This window comes from Emydura macquarii, unplaced genomic scaffold, assembly GCF_026122565.2.
Source record: "Emydura macquarii macquarii isolate MOO-44397 ecotype Brisbane River unplaced genomic scaffold, CSIRO-AGI_Emac_v2 contig_2805, whole genome shotgun sequence".
Taxonomy (NCBI): Eukaryota; Metazoa; Chordata; order Testudines; family Chelidae; genus Emydura; species Emydura macquarii.
The window spans coordinates 2,528,429-2,550,414 of NW_027132942.1; the positions used below are offsets into that span (position 1 = coordinate 2,528,429).

Here is a 21,986-nt window from a genome sequence, read left to right on the forward strand (position 1 = left end):
GCCTTCTAACCCATTGCCCTGAGGGGGAGGAAACACTGGACTTGTATCGATTGACTTCCAGCTGGGTTTCTGGATGCCTGAACCCTTTGTGTAGGCTGGTGGGTTCAAGAGGGAGTTGGCTTCAATAGCAGGAAATCATTTCTTTCTAAGATGAATTAAAGCAAAACATGTCTTAAACTTTCTCTTGACCCAGACATTCCCTCTAACTCCCGCCCTCTCGCTAACCTTCCCTTTCAGAGCAAAAATGTTCGCCCTTGGTAGTCTTCTCTAATCTCTCTCGTCACCTCCCGTGCTGCGCTACCCAGGACTGAGTTCAGTCGGGTTTTGCCCTTGCCATAGATGAGAAATCATTCTTCATGTACGAAACCGCCTCCTCCTTTCTCCTGATGAAGGCTTCTTCTCCCTCATCTCCCAGACCTCGGAACGGCCTATGACACTGTGGACCGTTCCATGCTCCTTCATAGCTGTGCATTTCTCTCTTGGATCCCTTCTGTCATGGCTGCACTACTATGTCTCAAGCAATGATAGCATCCCGCCCGAGGCATAACCATGGCGGTAAAATTGGCCTGTTTCGGATGGCTCAGCAAGCTGTTGCTTTTCCCTAGTGGCTGCATCTTGGCTTTCATTCTTTAAACAGCTTCGTCTCTAGACCATGTGGTGGCAGAGACAACCTTCAAGATGTAAAGAGTGACAGCTGCAGCGATGTCTGCCTGGGGCTGCTGGCAGCCTGAAACGGTCGCTCTCTGGGAGGGGTAAACTTAGCCATTCATCTCAGTGCGGGGTTAACTCTGAACGCTTCTGGCAGTTTAAAAGGCAGCATTGTAAACACTTTCTCTGTTGATCAAAGCATGTCAGAAAGGAGAGGCTGATCATATCTGCACCATCTACTATGAATGGCATCTCACTGGGAGACCACGAGTTGTTTTCTTTTATCTGACCCCTACACCTCCCAGCTGATGGGATACCCTGGGGTTCACTTCTCTGCCTTCTGCTTTTCTTTATCTACCGTCTCCCTCTTGGTGATCGTACTTCTACTTTTATCTTCACTGCCACACCTGAGGTGATATCTGACTGTACATACAAAGGTACTACTAAGACTTCTCTCTGTCTGTCTTAACCAAGTGTGGATTTGTCTCAGCTTAGTTCAACTGAATATCTTGAAAGAAGCATGAGTATCCTGAAACACAGCCCCACGTCCTCTCTCCTTTCAACATGGACCTTTCATTGTCCAGGACCGTGGCATCTTCCTTGACCCTGAACTGTTCTCCTCCTGCATCTTGCATGTCAACCTGCGTATCGCCACCTCTGCAGCATTGCCTGTATGCACCTCTGCCCCTGCTGCCCTCATCCATGCTGTCTTCTCCTCTCGCCAGGTCTGTGTCCCCCTGCTCCACTCTGACTCCAGCAGATGTAGAATGCACCTGCACAAAGCGGAAGGGTGGAGTTATCCCCATCCTCCTACAACACTAGCCCCCCTTTTATTTCAGGAGCCAGTTCAAAATTGCTCTCCATGGATCTGACCCTGACTACTTCCTGGACATTAGAATCATAGAAGATGAGGGTTGGAAGAGACCTGAGGAGGTCATCCAGTCCAACCCCCTGCTCGAAGCAGCACCAACCCCAACTAAACCTTGTCTCTGCTTTGTCTGCTTATCTAGCACCTGCCTTCTCTCTCTCATGTTCATGTGAGAGCCTTTTCCTCTGCAGCTTCCACTGTCTGGAACAGACACACCTCATCACCTTCCTTTTCTTCCCCCTCAGATATCTGAAATATTTCTTCTCCCTTGCCTATGCTTCCGCTAGCTCCCTTATGACTAAATGCTTTCATCTAGTCACCCTAAAATGGCTGAGTACTCTGTTGTGTAGTGTGTCCTGTATAGTTACTCTGTTGTGTTACTGAACCACATGACGCATGCTGAGTTACATTCTGTATGGAAGACACTGTATGAACTCAAACACTGCATGTCTTCAAGTTCTGTGGAAGCCTTGCAGCTTGCTTCAGATTCCTATTAGACCCAACTAAGCAGCAGGCTGAGCAAAGCAGAGACACACTCCTGGACTGGACTGGTGCAGTGCCTGCTATCTTAGGTGGAGTGAAGCTGATAACTAGCCTGCATCTGTTGCAAGTGTAAATCACAGGTGGTAGAACTATGTTTTCTGTAAAGGAGCATGTTAATGGCATATACTGAAGTGTCGTGAAACAAAAGCCTGCTTGGATTTGTCCATTAGCTTGTTCGCCAGTGACTTGGGTTCTTCTCTTCCAGGTTCCTAAGCTATTGCCTCTTCTGTGTCCAGAAGAACCATTGGTTCAGGTGTCTGCTCAAGTCGCTGACAGAGGCCTGGTGAGTGACTCTTCCTGCGCAGTATGTGAGGGGATGGGGAACTGTCTGCTGGGCCTTAATTTCAAGAGCTGCTTCCTGTAATTCGATTTCTGTCTCATAAACGTAGCTGAGGCTCTAAAGTACTGAGCTAGGACTGAATGCAAAATTACATGTCCCAAGTGTGTATTCTCCTTCAGCTAAGAGTAATGGAAAACAACCCAAAGAACCCACATGTCCTTGCCCATCAGTTCCTGCCTTCAATCCTTAGTCATTGAAAACATGTTTTACGTGATAGTTTAAAAGTTTTACCAAAAACCACGGCAGTGTCTTCTCCCCCAGCAGGCTGGTGTGCGGTTTGGCAAATGATGACAGACAGTCAGTTGGCTTCCCAAAGGCCAGCGAGCTTGGTGAGATTTAATATTTTAGTGCTGGCTGTTCACTAAAGTGTTTTAGCTGAATCCTAGCCCTAAGCCCCTGCGCTATGCGCCCAGTTGTGTAAATCTTACTCACTCTGGTGAGCTCTGAATGTACATAAATAGTCCCACTGACTTAAATAGGATTACTCGTGTACGTCCTCGTCTTCCTGCGGAAGAGTCACACGGCTGGGCCTTATGCACTGAAGTGCTCCTGAGCCGGGAGGCTTGGGAAAACTGGCCAGCCATCTGTTTGGGGTATGGCCACCTGGCTTTGAAGGGGGCCCTGTTGAGTTGGCCACTTCAGTTTAGCCAAACTCTTGAATATTCAGAAGCCTTAGGTGTTCCCCAAGACCTTCACAGTCCTTCTTTGTATGTATTCAAAGGTAATGTCTTATCTCTCTGCTATTTCCTGTATTCGTTCATTTTTGGATGCTGTATTGCTCTGTGATTGCCTGTTTCAACACACAGGGCTTGTCTCCATGAACATTTAATTTACAAGAATCTGGGGTCTGAATCTCCCCCGCTGCTCACTAAGTATCCATGTGGACCCTGCTGCCCCACACTCTCAATTCCCTCCTGTGCTTTGATCTACTTCTGTCTCCAGGCGGGATAGATCACAGTGCAGTACAGGCTCTGCAAGGGCACTTAGTGTGCATGGCCCTCCTGCAAACTAAGTGTTCGTGGAGACAAGCTCATAGATGTTTCTTTTAAATCTGCAACCTACCCATCATACAGCTTTAGGCACGTCCACCAAACATCAGCCACAAGTAGTCACGTCTTTGAGGCGTACGCTCTGCTTCCAAACCAGCACACTGGGAAAGAGCTTTCTGTGAATCAAGAGTAAGGCAGTTAACCTCTGAAGGGTCACATTAAAGTGTTGCTCTCATCTAGGAACTAAGTCACCATCATTCACTCAGGGCTAAGCTATAGGTCTATCAGAGAACCACTGTACAGGTGCGCTTAAAGGTGAGATCTTTGCTTTACTTAACATAAAAAAACAAATGTCTTGCCCTTAAACGTGCTCTAGGCTGAGAAGACCTTACAAGTCTTTGGGTAGTTGAATGTTGATGTTTGCTAGGTTTTTTGAGATGCAAAATATGTTGAAGCCAGTCTATATCAAAGTGTCTTGTGTGGGCACAAGTAAACAAGGCCTTTCACTGACATATAGCTTGTATTATTAATGGTGTGTAGGTATGTGGAGAGCAGCCATATTTTTTGGATACAGTTCCTAGATGGAGAACATTCATTTGGGGGTAACTTAGTATACAGCTGTGGTGGTCTGACTAAGGTTCCACTCTGTTCCTCCCCAGGTTGGATCTGACAGCCTTATTGGTTCATCCACACAAGTTGGAGAGAAGACGTCCATTAAACGTTCCGTCATTGGCACCGCATGCACCATAAAAGACAAAGTTAAAATAACAAACTGCATCATCATGAACTCTGTCACAATTGAGGAAGGGTATGTTACCTCTTCATATCTTCTTGTCCTAAGCTTGTTGTTTTCATCTCTAGAAAGACACTGGGATTCTGCTGGCCGGGAACTGTTGTCCTGTGAAAGATTCCTGGCCATGGCAGTTGGTCTCAGGAAGAAGCTTGTTTCTCATCTCCTGTGGGACATAAGAATGAATCAGAAATAAGTTTTGTCTAGTTTCAATAGGATACTAATAACCAGGGAGAGAGTTAACTAGAGGGTTCCAGATGTGGGGTATTAATTCCATCCCATCATTCTGGAGAACCTATCATTGTCACAATTTATTTTAAGTCATAGAGATGGAATGGATCCACTGGTCAGTATGAGGTTGGGTAGCAGCCTTAATACTGAAGGCTTACTTTAATGGCTTAGACCTAAAGATTTTTGGTATAAATATCTGCATACTCCTTTAAAGTTGCTGATTTAAAAAATTCCGTATTTATCAATAAAAATCTTCCTACTGCCTTTGTATTTTGAGAGCTTCCTCGGACAGTGCATTCTCTTAGCTCTTCTCATTGTCATCTTGAATCTTTACATTAGCATTACAGTTGCTAGAAAACAGGGCAAATAAATAACCTTTCCCAGAAGGAAATGTGTCATCCACTAGAGATTCCTTGTGTGTGAGACCCTAGCTAATGACTGGGTAGCCACACAAATAGGCACCACTGTTACTTGGACGTTTAAAAATGAGACCTCCTCTGTCTTGGCACCAGGAAAATTCTAACTCGTCACTGTGGCAGAACAGGAGCAGATTCGTTAGCTTCATGTGCTGGAAGGGCTTGTATGCTGTAAAAGATGGAAACAAGACAAATTAACAGTGTTGAAACTAGTTCATCTTTCATCCTGCCTTGCTGCTTCCCAAACCTGGCAAGTCAGTTTCAACGTCTTCTCCATGAGAGGATCTGATTTGCAGATCAGAAGAAGAATCAGCCCAGTCATCAAATGATTTCCATAGATTCCCCCTTCTCCCCAATACACACGTGCTCTGGCTCATGTCCTGTCATGAGTATCCTTGAGAAGCAATGTAGGCGTGAGTAAATATTGCTTTTTATTATGTGTGTTATATATTCATGAAGGAGTTCGCTCCTTCTCCTAGTCTCCAAGGTAGATGATGATATTTATCCCGCTTGTTTATGTTGGGCTACTGAAACATCCCTTGACTGTTCAGTGGGGGAAAATGACCAACCAGTCGCTATTTGAAAGTTCCCACCTCCCCTTACAAGCTGGCTTTCTGTGGGTGTCAGTGGAAAAGAAACAGGTCATTAGAGTCTGTACAGGGCTTTATTAATTCCCTGCTCCTTCATGCTGCGAGGTTTGCTGAGAGTCCTTGGGGGAGAGGTCAAACCCTTAAAAAATGCCAAGTTGGCGCTCTCAGTCACATGCTTGAAAACAAAAAACTAAATGATGTCGGGTCTGTGGAGGATACTACTGTTACAGAGCTGAATTACAGGTAAGCAAGTATGGTACCTCAGTGCCAAAAGTATAGTCTTTAATAGAAATCCACAGTAATTTCAAGCACATCATAAATCAGAATTCCTTGGTGTATAGATAATAGCTGGTCTCTAGTTCACTAGTAAATGGATCCAGTATTTGCTGTCAGGAAGTACTCAGATTTGACAGAGAACTACACTGTCATCTTGAATAATGGATTAATGCCACAGGCATTCTGGCAGGGTTTTGCATACGAGGTAAGCCGCTCTACAGTGAAATCACAAAGGGGGCTAACTGTATAAATAGGATAATTTTATAATGGGCCCCCTGCCTGGTAGCGAACAAAATCGGCTTGTGTTCCTCTGCGTGGAAGATACAGCAACGTTCTGTTCTAAACCCTAAATAGAGCCCAGGGATTGTTATCCTAATATTCAGAACGTGTCTTTCTGTGTGCTCAAATGTTGATTTTTAACAGGAAAATACCAGTATGGGCATACTGTTTTTGTTTTCTGACTAACTTCCTCCCCCAAGTCATTATTGTAACAAAACCAGTGCAGCTGCTCTCAGCGATCAGTTGTGCTCCAAAACGTAGTAACAGGCTTGATAGTTCGAAAAGTTCATCAACCCGACTATTTTGTTGCTGTTGAATATTGATGCACCAGAAGAGAGTGTCAATGCCTTTTCTCTGTGTCAAATTTACACTATACAGTATAAAGGTTTGTTTCAAAGTTCAGCATACTTTATATTGTATGCAATAGGTTTGTGTAAATATTGTGCTGATATGTTGTTCTTGCATCACATTATGTAAATCTCTTGGATTTGCTGGCATGGGAAGCCTCTGGTGAACATCTAATAAAGTTTGGAAATTTATCTGGAGCTGAGTTTTGGTAAGAGAAACTTGCTCATAACTTAATGAAAAGGGAAAATGGCTGCTGTTATTTTGACCTTCATTTCTTTCAAATCCTTAATCACAGTTGATGGATTTTTTTTATGATGTGTCCATGTCTGTAGCATTTGGATGCAGCACACAGATAAACTTTGGTGGTGGTGGTTAAACTACCCCCAACAGACCGCTCCCCTATCTCTTGCTTCAAACATCTGTAAGTAAGCCAGCGATCATCCCAGAAAGTTCTTAATGAAATGATGTCTTGCAGTGTGGTCAGAAAGTCAGTAAACTCTGGCTCTTCCATACCCACAGAGGGAATGATTTTCTCACATGGGAACACTCCAGTGAAAATGCTCTGCCTCCAGTCCCCTAAAGGTATGCTAATGAGTTTCAGTAGACGTGTCATGGCATATTTAAGCCATGTTGATATTGCAGGGGAGAGAGGCAGTCCTAATATAAGCCAGATCCATCAGCATGCAGGTTTTTAGATATTAGACATCACTCCTTTGAATTGCACCTCGAAGCGATGGAAGCTGAATGCTGTTTATAGAACACGGGTATATTGCTGCAAAGGCTGCACCAAGGAAAGGAGAGAAGATCTTAGCTAACCAAAAGATATGAAAGTCAAGTGAGTCACTGCTGCTCTTTGGAACCCAAGAGCTGATGGGTGCCCAAAAGTATCCTAGCATTCTGAGCCTATTTGGCATGGGGGGTGGGGAAGTCACTGTCCTGGGTAATGGCTTTTCTTGCTTCCTCTTGCCAACCAGTATTCACCACTCACTTTTTCTGGATTGAACCTCAGCTGGTTCACTTTTTCCCTGCTTTACATCTTGGCCAGATATAGGAAAAGCAAAGGAACTGCCTCCTCTGAATCTGGTTGAAAGGTAATGCAGAATGATGCCTAGAGATTACAGTGATGGTTGTCTTAGAAATACACCAGATACATAGTTGAGTGTCATCAACCTTTTGGTGGCTCTGCAGCCCAAAATACTTCCGTCTCCTCTAACGGTTTCATGTGCACACTGAACTGGAGCTGGGGAAGTGACCCTGTCTGAGAGGGCCTAAAAGGCTGGTGAGCAGCTACTCCATACTACCCTCTGAGACCTATCGGAAAGAAGGGAGAAGAGTTACTGAAAACCAAGCCCATGCACCCTACCTGCTCTCTTGGGCATGTCAGCCACATCTCATGATCAGCCAAAAGCTAACGCAGTGAACATGCATACCTGAACTTGTGGGATGGATCAACTAGTGGTGCTACCTCAGTCTCCATGTTGTGGCCAGTCCTAAAAATGGAGTGTTAGGGATCCCCACGGAGAAGTCGGAGTGTTTTAGATCAACCCGCAGCTGCCTCACTCACTAGGACCTTTCTAATAACTTTCCCTGAAAAGGAACGTTTATGGCAGCACGCTAGTGCCAAGGACACAATCACCAAACATCACAATCATCAGTCAGCATTTGCTCAAGGGACATTGCCCTCCTGGAAGGAAACATTCATGACCCCTGTCAGTGAAGGAGGTGCAAACCTTTCAGCATCCATGGGCACGTGGCTCCGTCGTGCGGGTTAGCACCATAATAGCCCATCTGTGGTTGAATCCAAAGGCCGTCGGAAGAACCTGCATAAATATTGCAGTGTGTGGTTACAGCGGTTGAGGCCAACCGCCGAGGCTTCGATTCACTAAATAAAGCGACAGGGAGGCAAGGCTTTCCTCTGACTCTCCTGGACACTGCCCCTTGCATTTCCATTAGACATTGCAAATGGTGATGATTACAGCGCGAATCCAAGATGCATTTCCTGATACTTAGGGATTCAGGGGTGCCGTCTCCCAACCAAAAGGAGCTTTTTGGAAGCCTCCTCACAAAATGTAACACCAGCTCTTGGAGATGGGTACATGGCTTCCATGGGAATATCACCAGGTGCGTCTGCATGAAGCTGCATTGGCATTTTGAGGTTGTGGTTACCTAGCCATGCCAGAAACTCAGGTAATCACCTGGGTGAGACTCTCAGATTGAGACAACTTCTTCCAAAATAAATAAACCAAGGAATGTTAGCGGCACCGTCCTGTCCCTTGATGGTTGATGTAGCTCTGTCCGGCGGACCAAAAGCAGTTTTATTGTGGAATCTTCAGAAGAGAGCAGGCATAGTACTAAATTATTCTGAAACATGGCTCTTGTTAAATGATTTGGGTGAACATGAATCCCTGTCATAAGAGATTACAAAAGGATTACATTTAATAACATAGGGAAAATAATCAGCAGTTCCTCCTTAATGTGTTTCCCACTGCACAGCTAATTCTTCCATCAGTAAGACAATAAAATAACAAATATTACATATGTGCTGAATGATGGACATGCGTGACCAAGTTTGGAGGGCCAGGCAGCTGAAAGCTGCTAGAGGAGGTAATTTATAGAACAGGGCAAGTGCTGAGAGATGCTGAGTGCCCAGGTGACATGCTGCAGCATGGAAAATGTTCTTGTTTCCCTCTGGACAGCTCCCTAGAGCTCTGTGACAAATGACTGCACTGAGTTACATAGAGGGAAACTACTAATCGAGCGGAAATAATAGGTCACCTGAAAACTCCTGCCTATCTGTCTGCACTGCACAGTAGCTGGGGGCATCTTAAATCCGTCTAGCAGCTGGGGCTGATCTTTCCACTTACTGTTTTGGTTGGGGTGGAGGAGGTACAGTACAAAGGGATTTGTGTGTCTGAAAGTCTTTGATGTAAAAGCCCTCTGACTACGGGTCATTTGTAGTGCAAGCACCTATGACGTTGCCAGCCTGACGGTGACTGAAACTAGTTACCTGGGGAGATGGTGCTGATTACCGAGGAGAACTGGTATCACTATTACAGAAGTTCCATCTTGGTCCCTCAACTGAACAGAAAGTGCTGCTTGGAAACTGTTTTAGACCAGCCACAGTGCTGAGTGGAGCTCCTTAAACTGGTTTCATGTAGTGCCTCTGAAGTAGACTGGAGCTGTGGCCTCTTACATAGCTCGTCGCTTTCAGCAGCTCCCAGTTGTGCCATGGGGAATGCTTGGCCTCTCAGAAAATCAGGCCACTGCTTTAGGTGTTGAAATATGGATTTAGGAGCCTCCCTTTAGGCCCCCGTTTTTAAAATCGTGGCTCAAGATTTGAGACTGATTGGTTCTTCCATTTTCTACACCTTGGGATTGATGTGTATTGTAAACTCTTTGGGGCAGGGACGGTGTTTCTGTTCTGTGTCCATACAGCACCGAGTCCGATGAGGTCCGGGTCCATCACTGGGCTCCTAGCAGCTCTGGTAATACAAATAATTTATAATAATAATGGAAAGGACATTTTGTGTCCTGTACTCCATCACCTCGGGTGAAGATTTGGAGAGCTCTTCTTGGTTGCATGTAAAAGGCGATCTTAGTGTTATAATTACGGGAAGTGTCACATGCCCAGCATGTCCTCTCTGCTGTTTGGACATGGAATCCAAGCGTTTCCCTGGGAAATATTCGAGAGATGGGAACATAATGGAAAATTCTGCTCCTTGGGTAGCTCAAAGCTTAGTCGGGGGTGCAAGACGCCAGAAGCTCAGACAAAATAGTGCAAGGCTCATGACCAGCTTTCTAAATAAACACTCTTTTAGAGTTATCTTGTTGAACTTTGGAAGTCAGGACTGTAGTAACGCAACGGTAAATTTATGAACTGAAGATACGTATTTTGCTACATCCTTAACTAAAAAACTAAGGAGGCAGCAGGCAGGCGTAACCCACTCTCGTTAAGTAAGAGTTTCCACAGCAGCCGTAGATACTGTAATAGGCCTGTACAATTCCGTACGAAGTAGGAAGCCATTATGGAGGCAATGGCAAGATGTTTAGGATCCAAAATTACCTTAGGATTCCCAACTAAATCAACAGCTTATGAGGCCTGGACCTGCTGAGTGCAAGCCAAGGAAGCTCAGCCTGTGACACCAGTGCTTCAATCAGAGAGGATGGAAGCAGAGCCATTCTTCTGAGAGAGGTGGTGTTTTGTTTTTTAAGGCCAGAAGGGCCCATTATGATGATTGAGTCTGGCCTCCTTCATAACACAGGCTAGAAAATTTCATCCAGTCATTTTTGCAGCCAGCCCATAGTTTCTGCTTGAGCTAGAGCATGTTGTTTAGAAAGAGGCGACCCATCTTGAGCTAAAGATTTGAAATGATGCAAAATCCACCCACCCACAGCCCCGCCCCACCTTGGTAGGTCAATCCAGGGGTTCATTTACACGTCTGTTACAAAGGGGCATCTTCTATCCCGTTCTAATTTTGTCAAGGTGCAGCCCCTGTCCTGAGGAGTTTACCGTCTGAAGTCAGCAGGCTCCACGTGCATGGATGCAGTTGGCACATTTAAGGTCTAACCTTGGAAGGTGTGCTTAGCCCTGTCGTGTTGGCCCTCAACAGTGCTTCACTTGCAATTCTGTAAGGCTGCACATTTGGCTGTATAAACGTCATGTTTTTCCCAGTCTCAGTTGTGTGGATTTATTTGAAACTGATGTGTCATAAGAACCAAAAAATGCTATTCCTTAGGCAGAATGCCAAAAAGCCAGAAGGAACCGGGAGGGAGAAAGTGCCTTTTGGAAAGGAGTAATTGCAACCACTAGCCAGCCAGTCAGACCTACCTGGCCATCTTGCTTCAGGAGAGGTGCAGGACTGGCATTGCAGGCCACGTTTAAAGCACACAACGGCTTCCTAGCCTGGCTTGTTTGAGTGCAGCTAACTGGAGTTTACTAGGTGCTGAAAGAAGTAGCATAACAAAGTTAAGGTTTTAAACTGATCGTCATGTCTGGCAACTAAACGGCAAGGAAAAATCCTCTGGGATGTTCAAATGAGAGAGTATAGGCATGTTGAATGAGTGACTAAGTCTTTTCATGTGCTGGGTAAACTTCGGCGCTACGGAATCTATTGTGACTCACCACAGTGATGCATGTGGTGGTGCTATGATCATTTTTTCAATGGTAAACATAAAGCATAAATGTATTTCAGTTCCTCCATGTCAGAGAATGACACGTGCGCAGGCAGAGAGAGATGCAGTATTTCAGTGAGATTTGTATTCTCCTCATATTGTGTAAGGCATAACTAGATGTGTGGCTTATTACATTATGAGCATTACTGTGCTAATGGATCAGTGCATCAGTGGCAGTGATGCTGATCTCATAGCTAAAGTGAGGATGTTTGCAGGGTCCTGACTTTTGATGGTCTCTGCCTATTAGCCGGTTTTATTCTTTATATTGTATAGATGTCATTTTTAATCAATAGATGTAAAGGGTAATGGGTACTCTCAAATTTGACAAGAAACAAACATGACAATCCTGCATACCCAAAACAAAGGTCAACCTTTCCTTGCCGATATGCCTTGTAGATGAGAAGGTGTATCCTCTTTCTTCAGTGAGCATGAAATCAAAGTGCAAATGCGAGCAGGGTTGGCAATTTCCTGGGAAAAACTAGTTCAGGACAGTAAATACAATTATTTTTCCCAGGTTTAAGCCTGTGTCAGTGTCCAGTGAGCATAGAGCAAATCTTTTCAGACTTTAGATACATTCACTCAGAATTGATGAATAAGCTCAGTCAGTCCACTACATCGAAGTTGGTCTGTGACAGAATGCTGCATGGCCAAATGGACCTGTGCTGGTGGTCTGCAACTCGGCATGCTTCTGCTTGCTTAATGCTTCAAGTCTTCAACTTTGCATTATTGTTGTTTTTATACAATTGAATGGTTTTGACTTTTGTTTATATAATACTGAAAGATGAGTCGTGACATGCAACTTCCTTGAGAGAATAGCGAATCAAAATGTATACAGATGTTCTAATGTTCAGTGTTATAATTACATATATTCGTATTATGTGTTATTGGTACAACCCTAAGTTAACCTACAAATCTACTGCCTTATGTAACCACAAGTTGAATATGTAGCTAAAACTAAGTGTGATGTATTGTGCATTAATGAAACAGCTTTTGAAATAGAAAATGCCATAAACTGGAACTAACTGGTTTTCCCCAGGGTGATAAAAACCATGTTCTACCTGTTAAAAACCACTGCTATTAAGTACCATGCCATCTCTGAGTGCCAGGTGTATGGTTTATAGATTAGATTGTAAGAACTTCTGAGCAAGGACTTTGTCATCTTATGTATTTGCAAAGCATATAACATGTTGGCACTATATAAATATCAATACCACCGCCCAACGTGGCTAGAACTCTCCATGTATTTCTCTTCTAGTGGGGGGGAGAGAGAGAAACCTACATGCTTTAGGTCAAATTCACCACTGGTGTAAGCAGATGCCACTCCATTATGCCATCAGGGAATTTGTCCCTTTGGTTCTGAGACTGTTGCTGTGTGTGATAAAGAGGGATTGATGATGACTTCCATATTTATGTGTGTTATATTTGTGTCCTGTATAGTGTCTTTTTAAAGGAAGGTCTATAAAATCCATGGAAGGAATTTCAGTCATTATCTGACCACACGCCAACAATGTCTGGACATCACTAAAAGTTTGGGGTACAGATATCTCATGATTGTAAAGTGACATTCTCACCTGTACAACCATCTGGCCGTACCCATCAGTGTTAACTTTCTCTTCCCAGTCTCTCTCTCTCTCTCTCAGATATGTGTATTATCACAAAGTAAATGCCATTATTACTGTAGTTAATTTTTGCAACCCAGAAGAGCACTAGTAAGAATGGGGAAGAGTTTTCAAGAACACTGGCTCATTAAAAGAAACGTGGTTATATTTCTTCCTCTTCTTTTATTTTGATTTATTATTACAGTAGCACCTTTTAGGGTGGGAGCCCTGTTGTGCTAATGAACTGTGCAAATGCATCCAAAGACTCGGTCCCTGTCCCAGCTCAGTAGACAAGTGACACATTAAGGGATGAGGATTACAATCAAGTGTATACAAAATATGCATATGCGTATATTTGTTTGCAGTTTTTTATAACTATATAAGTGACGCTCCAACAATTCCCATCTGTGTCTCAAGCCATCTTAAATAGGTTGAGTTCTTGTGGACTTTGCAACGCAAGAGAGTTTGGAGAGGATTTCTACATCTCTTTAAGGAGACTGCTCCACATGTAAGGAGCAAAGCGTAATACAGGACAGAAGCGTGCATGTGAAAAGCTGGCCAGGGGCCACGGGGGCAATGTGGTAAAGGCGAGGAAACAAATAGGCGCGGTGGAGTTGTGAAGGGCCTTGAGGACAACAAGCTTGAACCTAATGTGGTGAAGCCGAAGGAGCCCATGTGGTATTCAGCAATCAGAGTGAGATGGTCTTAGCAGCTGGTTTATGATATAAACCTGAGGTAGGCAATGTAAATGTTAGGAGGACAGAGAGAAGGAGGTCATGGTCATCAGGATGGGAAATCATGAGCCGCCTTGGTGTGTAGGCAGAAAGAAAAGAGTGACTTTTAAAAACAAGACTGGAGGAGTAGGAAGCAAGATTTGGACATGACCTGGCTGCACGAGGCAAAAGACGAGGAAGAATTATCACCATTGATTCTATGTTGAGCAAACCTGGCATCTTCCCTGCTCAGACATATTTAGATAATAAGCCACATGTTGGATTTTGTTGAACACGTTCCAGCTACCTGTCTTGAAGCAGAGAGCACAAATGCTTGCTCCAGTTGTTCCTCAGTAAACAGGCTTAAGAGGGACCACATGTGTCTAGTTAAATGCTGTTCTCGTTTACCACATGTCTCCAATTTAATGCTACTTTCTATGAGAACATGTACAAAGGAAGAAAACAACAAGCAAGGCAAGTTGGATTGACTACTAAGTGCAGATTGATTGTGAAGTTTATTGGTTGTTTCCTTGATAGTGCTAAATCAGCACCTGATGTATGAAGCTGGGAATGATTTGAAGAAAGTTCTAATTAAAACCAGGATGGACTAGAGAATTTTATAGGGGTTCAGCACAGAAGTGGTCGTTTTTCCCCCCTTTGGAGAATACCAGTACAAAGGAGAGAACCCACTGCCAAGGTTCCATTTGTGTGGCATTGTAAAACATATTTTACAACACATCCCCTCGTGAGAAGGAATGAGGAGATGAAGTTGCTTCCAACTGGAGAGCTTGCAAAGTTGGAAATAAAGTTGTGCTCATGTCGTGATCCTCAAACATTTTATATTGGGCACCGCTTTTTCAGATGGTAGTTGTCTCCTGCACGCCTTCCCTCCAGCGCCACTTCCACATACTCTCTGGGGCAACTGGAGAAGAAGTAAAATTAGGGCAATTACGGAGAAACATTTAAGCATGTGCTCAACTACTTTGCTTAATAGGGATGGACTTTATGTACTTGCTTAAAGTTAAGTAGGTTTGTAAGTGCTCTGCTAAATTGGGGCTTGAGTTTCTTAAATGTGCGCTGCAGGGTTCTGCAGCTCTGGGCTGACAGTTTCTTCTCCCTGAACGTGGGGCTTTACATTGAGCAAATCTCCCCTGCAAGGTCTAATCTCTCCAGGTAACGCTGCAGTTGGGTTCTGACCTCTCTCTCTGTGTTTGTTGCATCTCTGATTTTGGTGCTGTCTGCAGATTTGATCGGTTATTGTTTTTGTTGTGTTATTTGTTAACTAATAGCCACATGTTTCGTGCCCTACAAGGCAAAGAGCAAAGGACAATCCTTGCCCCAAAGAGTTTATTGTTTAAATGATGAAATGGAAAAGATGGATCATTCTGGGAAACCCCTAGAAAGGAGTAACTTTGAGCTACTTAGAGGGCTGGTTTTCAGCCACCTTCAACTCTGTTGAAGTCCACTTTATATATATTTAGGACCTTCCTCTTCCTAAAATACCTACATCTGGTGGATGTTTGAGCTGCTTTTATCAGTAATCCCCCAAACGAGTTTACTTTTGGCTAACATTGTTTTATATCAAGTTGTGTTACATATATTATCACTTTTTTAACAGGGATACAGATGTTTCCCTGATAGCACAAGGAACTCTTGCCAGTTTTCAAAACATTTGGTTCAAATAAAAATTACATCAGAGGTTAAACTTAAAGCATTGTTCAGTGCTGAAGAGTGACTATGTAAAATGACCACTTCCAACTCCGCTGATCTGCTCCTTGTGTGTCGTCAGAGCTGTCTCTGAATTCAGAGAGACTCAGCTTCTGCTCACCATGTAGATCCAAAAGGGGAGACTTTCCAAGGCATGAAAAAGTCAAATGGCAATCAAGCACCTGACTCCCATTGCCTTTCAATGGGAATTCTGCACCTAGTTCCCTTTGCGAATCTCCCCCAGCACAGGTGTAGGAGAGTGAGGTGAACTTCCGTGTCATCAACACAATTGTTAACAAAGTTCCAGTGGGGATAACAGGGTTGCACAGGTGTTATGGGGGGTATAATTTGAAGAGCAGAAGGAGTGAACAAATGTAGCCTAAGGTAGGACGGGCCTGCAGGATCATTTTTACTGATGTGTGAGAAGGAAAGAACCTGGCCTGACTGTCAGGTCGACTGGCGGGGCTGGATTCAGGAAAACCTTTTTTCCTTATCAGATGGACTCAGTTCACATGGAAGCTAATGTGACATCATAAATGGGGAGCCCCACAATACTACAGTCAGATTTCGGAGCAGAACTGCACTTGAAAACACCCGAAGAGTGCGCCATCCTGTTACGCACTGCAAATATCATGCAGCTGCCAGGGGGCTGAGGGGGGTCAGCTAGTGATTAAACCAAGTTGGAAATTAAGAAATAATTGTTCTGTTCCGAGCCTTTGAAATGAGGAACCAAATAGCTTCTGCTGTACATCAAATGAGTACACGTATGTTCACGGAGATACAGCCCTCCTAAAACAAGACCTGTAAATGAATGAATTCTGAGATCCAAGGTACCACGCACTGTGGTTCCTACAATGGAGAAGGCTACGACAGAACTTCATTGCCATCTATTACAACTGGCCTTTTAGCTAAATGAAGGACCACAGATGAATTTACACCAAGGTCAACAAGTGAAGTGTCAGAGGTGAGGAACCACTTCCCAGTCCACCTTCGCCTATATCTCGCCTTCTAAACCAGGTGACGGAGGCTCAGTTATGTGAAGGATTCCATGAACTGTAACTGGAAAATATGAATGCAGGCAAGTACATACAGCCTGCAATGCAATATTGAGGGTGCTGGGCAGGAGAAGTGTAAAGCAGCCATACCATGGCAATGAGCGCAGTATATACGCCTGGTTAGAAAAGAGACACGAAACAAGTTTCTCAGCACATACACCCTCAGAAATAATACAAATTACTTAAGAACTTAGCGGGTTGGTAGGAGTTTTGTGTTACCCCTTGTGGGAGAGCTGAAGATCAAAGCCCATATTCTTTTAACAGACTGGTTTCTTTGAAAATTATCTGTTACATTTAAGCACATTCAGTTATCATCTGCTGTAGTCTTTGGTATTTACTTGAGTGTGTAAATGGGAGAGTTGCATCATCCTAACTTATTGTTCACATGTGAAAAGGGATTTTTATGAAAGCAAAATTTCAGGATTCTCTAGGATCCTGACAATGCTCTTGAGAGAGCTCCATTTTTTTCCCACAATCTTAACGTCCTACCCCTTCAATTGTATATCATAGCCACCATTCCACTGGCTAAGAAAGACTTAAGCGGGATTCCTTTGGAAGGTGTTGGTTGCTGTTAGAGCACCATGTGTTACTCTTTGTCTCCTGGCTTTTCATCTGCCACCATCAAGGCCTCATTTGGTGGCTACCGTCTTTCTGGCCAAGCAGGACTGGATGCAGCTCCTTAGGGAATGCATCAGTGCTGCCCCGTATTCAGCAAGCAGTATAGCTATCAAAGAGCAGGAAGCACTTCCTCCCTCTTAGAGCTTGTACTTCTCCATCCTGTAGCCTTCTCCAGCTCTACTCCGCACTTCATGGCAGTGCAGCGCGTTCCTCCTAGGCTGCCCCAAGTATTGGGCCTTACGCACTGTCGTGTCTTTCCTTCTCTGCATGTCCGGAGTCCATGCCTTTCCAGCCTTTCAGTGAGAAATCAGCCATCTAATGTGTAACACCCCTAGCTTGCCTTGTTGCCTGTCAGAGGTGATGTCCTTTAATTGCACAGTCGAATTAAGCTAGTGGGCCATGGATATTTTCCATCTCCATTTCAGCTGATTTGCTGTAAGGCAAACCTGTGACATCCATACCTTCCTAAGCTTGTAAGTCTAGGGCCAGCGCCCCACTTGAGGTTTTGACCTCCATTATTTAAGCCCCTTTCTTCCAGGAACGTTCATCGCTTTAATCATGGAGTCCTAAATAATCAGTGGGCAGCCTGTAATTATGGGTTGTGTGTGGGATTCCTGCAGACGGTTCCTTGTGTGCTGAGCATTGCATATTTTGCTCCCCCACTCCCCAAAAGTTTCTTTGATCTCAGATTTACATTTTCAAAGGTTAAGAAGAATATGGTACCACAATTCCTGGGAGATCTTACTACTTTAGGTGGCAGAAGCTTTGCTTTTCTTAAGTAGCATGTTGCAACTGCAATTGACAGATTTGATTTAAGAGTTTGATTTATAGACTGATAGTCAGCCGGTCCAGGGCTGCATAAATCAGTCTGTCTCTGGGACTAATATTTCCTTATTTATAATTTTGACAGGAGATGGAATTCTTTCCCAATTCTTTACATTTCTTTCAGCTGCGATCGACCACCCTGTCCTTTGGTTTAAAGCTATGAGACTTCGCCACAAATTGGGGGCGGGGAAGGGAGAGAAGTATGCCAAGTCCAGCGATTGCTCTGCAATAAAAGCTCCATATTATGTGGCTTTGGACATTGGCTCAGCTCAGCTTCCTTCAAGCCCACACAAGAGATGGACTGCGTTTTTGGCTTTCTTCTCCCCACTCCCCCCAATACAATCTCTGACCTTTTAGAAAAATAAATAGAAGATAAAGAAGGGCCTGGAATGTTGCAGTGTGTGTGTACATTTTGCTCTCTGTTGTTTTCTGCTGGGATTAGTTGTTTACAATGTGGGGAGGGGAAAGGAGGAGGGCTGGGGGGTTAGTCTGTGGCCTTACTGAAATTAGTGGCATTTCAGAGTGATCTTGTTAGGTGGTCTGCAGTTTAAAGACCTAAATCCTTGTAATCCCCCCACCCCCTGCCTCCTTAGCCATTACTCTTTTCTCTTGTTCCCTCCCTGTTTTTAAAACAGAGTCAGTCCCTCTGTCTTTCAGATGCATGCACACTTGCTCTCTCGCTCGCATTGTACCTGTGTAGCAAACTAATAGGTCTTAGCTCACCGACTTCTACATTTTTTTACCGTTACAGGACTGGGCTTGTAAAACATTCTCTCTGGAAGGCAGACACACACGGCATGTTTTTATTTATTATCAGCAAAACACCCAGCTGCCAGACTTTCAGCTGCGCGAGTATACTTAAAAGAAATTCTAATTGAAATTTCAGCTGTAAATCAGACGACCCAAATTGGTTGTTCTTGTGGGTTTGAATGTCTTCCTCACATTTTAAGGTCAGAAGATATCCATTTTCACAGTGCTGAAAAGTTGAAAAATATATTACATTTTAGGAAGACAAATATGGTTCCCATTAGAATGCAGTAAATCAAACGCGTGTGTGCACACCACATGCAACAATGCGCATCAGGCTGAATGCTATCAGAGCGTCGACAAGGATAAAATAATATTTAATATTTGAAACAGCCAGGAAATGCAGAATACAATAGACTGTCCTGAGAGGTGACACTTACTCTGCAAGAGAATAAAAGTTCATTGCTCTCTCTACATTAAAAAATAAATACAAATAAAGTAAACACACAGAATACTTCTCTTGGCAGCCCGCATAGCATACTTAAAAAAAAAGGCATTTACAAGTGGTTTCAAAATGGCTGCATTACATCTGTCAGCGATTGCAAGGAACACCCACAAAATGTGTTTATATCTGCTGAAGTTTTGCTCCACCCGAAGAATAAAAACTGGATCTGCTGCTATTTGATGTGCTTGTGGGGGACAGCGTTGCAAAAGATTTTAAAATACTGTGCGCTTGAGTGGTTTTATAAGCTTTGGGGGTGGTAATTTTTTTTTCTTTTTTTCACACTGGCAGTGAAGAAGGGCAGGTTTCCCCAGGTTTGCTAGCATCTGGAACCCATCAGCAAGTTTCCTCTGCTTCCCTGGCATCAGCACATCCTTCCCCAACCATACACCCAGCTTGCAGGAAAACTTGCTCATCATTGATGCCAATGCAAAGATAATGACAGCATGAGCGGTTTCTTGGTTATAAGCCTAGCTTCTCCATATCGAACTACTTCCAAGATTTTCTCCACACTCGATCCAGTGTTCTCCTAGCTGAGCCTTATCACCCTCTTTTGAAATCCTTCTCTACAGATGTGCACTAGCAGGTAGTGTTAAGGGCTTATGAACCATTGGTGGGATCCTGAGAGGTGCTGAGCAGTTGCAGCTCCTGGAGTTTGGGGTGCTGGGAACCCTCCAGGATCAGGCGCCATCAGGGGGATATACTCTAGATTGGCCCGTGCAATGCTAACACACTGATAAGGCTTTTTGAGCGTGGGGCACACTTCTTTCTTCTAATTCGGGGGTATCTCCGTAATCACTTGCTCGTGATGCTGATGGTAAAGGAAAACTCACAGCAGCACCCTGCGGTCTTTGCTGAACTGATTCATTTCTTAACCTGGTCGCTACTGACAAACATTATTTTCAAGCAAAGACTCTCTTCCAGAAGATGATGGTCCCCAACCTGCCGGGTAGTACGTGGAGCTGTTGGAAAGGCTGCAGCCATGACAGTGCTACAATACCAGAAAGCAAAGACAGGGCGGTGCCTTTTTCCCCTTCGATTGTCTTATTAAGGCCTTCCTAGAAGCCTTGGAAGGCTACCTGAGCTGGACAGCTCCAGAGTGAATCCCTATAGTCTTTCCGTGTCGGGGAGGAGGGACAGTGCTAGGACATGATCGGAGTCAGAGCACTTGGTTATGGTGTCCCCTTCTTACACCACAGACCTGCTCCTCTCGTGTACCTCTGGGTCTTACCTGATCACGTCTGTTGACCGAAATGAGGGTTTGCTCCTTTTTATTCCTGTTAGCCCTGCAGACTTGTTGCAGCTGTCAGAGAGGAAGCTGGATTCTGCCCTGGCTCATACATCAGCAACAGAATTGCTGTCTGTGTTTAGATGGCAGAATCTGTATCACTGAGGCTGGTGTGAGAGCAGGAAAGAGCCCAGGTTGAGTTTGTAGGGCTGGCAGGTGGTGACGGAGATGCCTATCTTAACTGAGGTCACCGCAACCACGTCCTCATGGTTCCTCACTGATACAGAGTCCAGTTCAAGAGTTCTGTCCTGCTATTCAAAGACCTCATGGGATTGTTCTATCTAACTACATGATCCGGGGGTTGATGGACAGGCAATCTGACCTCCCATGGCTACAGCATTCTACCAGAACAATGAAACTGTTGACCAATGGGGGAGGCTCATAAGCAAAGATCAAAATAGCTGGGGGTTCACCACATGTAAACCTGTGGAACTCCATGCCACTGGAAATCACTGAAGACAAGAACTTAACAAGATTCCAAATGGGACTGGACATTTATATGGCTAACAAGAATATCCAAAGTTGTCATAATTAATGCTAAGGAATGTTTTGTGGCAGGGATATTGAACCTCATGCTTTAGGAGGAGACCTAGATTGGGAGGCAGATTACCCTGCCTCTGCCTGCTGTGGGGTTCTTACACGTTCTGTGAAGTATCTGGCAGAGACAGGACACTGGGCTAGATGGATCCTGGCTCTGATCCTGTCAGGCAGTTCCTGTGTCCCTAACACCACGCTCAGCTAAAAGCAAACAGCATTGCTCAGTTTAACTGTCTTTCAGCCATTTTTACACGCCCACAGGAGTATAAGCAACCAAGCAAAGGTCCTATAACATGGTCATGGTATTTTTCCTATAAGCTGGGAGGAAATTACATTTCAACACACACTGATGGTGCTTGTCATTTGCTGTCAGCGTCACAGTCTTCATGACCTGCATTTTATAGACAGGGCAGTTTAGGCACAGTGTGATTTACCCTGTGTGTCACCTAGCAAGTCAGTGCCAGAGCTAAGACTTGAACTCAGAAGCTCCTCTTTGCTTGTCCCAGGCTTAGTTTGTTAGATCCTGCAGTTTCAAATACCTTTATGTATTCAGAGGTTCTCAAACGGGGGGTCATGACCCCTCAGGGAGTCGCGAGGTTATTATGGGAGGGGTCGCGAGCTGTCCGCCCCCAAACATGCCAGTAAAGATGGCATGGGGGGGGTCATCACAGCCTGAAATGTTTGCAAAGGGGGTCTCAGCAAAAAAAAATTGAGAACCGCTGAGTGATTCTCTTGGCAAAGACTCCATCCTTAACCTGCATGGCTGTGCACTGGGACTACTGCAGCCAGTGAGATGTGTCAGGCAGCACTTACTGGAGGTCTGTCAGCACAGAGGAGTTTCAGCCTTTATTTGTGTGGCTTGTGTTAGCTTGTAGTAGAATATCTGAGTCTGTAGATATGAACACA

General features: G+C 44.4%; 1 protein-coding gene across 3 annotated transcripts in view; it reads left to right on the plus strand.

The window, feature by feature from the left end:
- The window catches only part of EIF2B3 (eukaryotic translation initiation factor 2B subunit gamma), a 136,291-nt gene that overhangs the window by 101,165 nt on the left and 13,140 nt on the right, over positions 1-21,986 (plus strand). For all 3 annotated transcript variants that reach the window (XM_067567803.1, XM_067567806.1, XM_067567804.1), the window contains 2 exons: positions 2,265-2,342; positions 4,048-4,196. In XM_067567803.1, the coding sequence (XP_067423904.1) occupies positions 2,265-2,342; positions 4,048-4,196 (227 nt within the window). The remainder of the gene's footprint in view (positions 1-2,264; positions 2,343-4,047; positions 4,197-21,986) is intronic.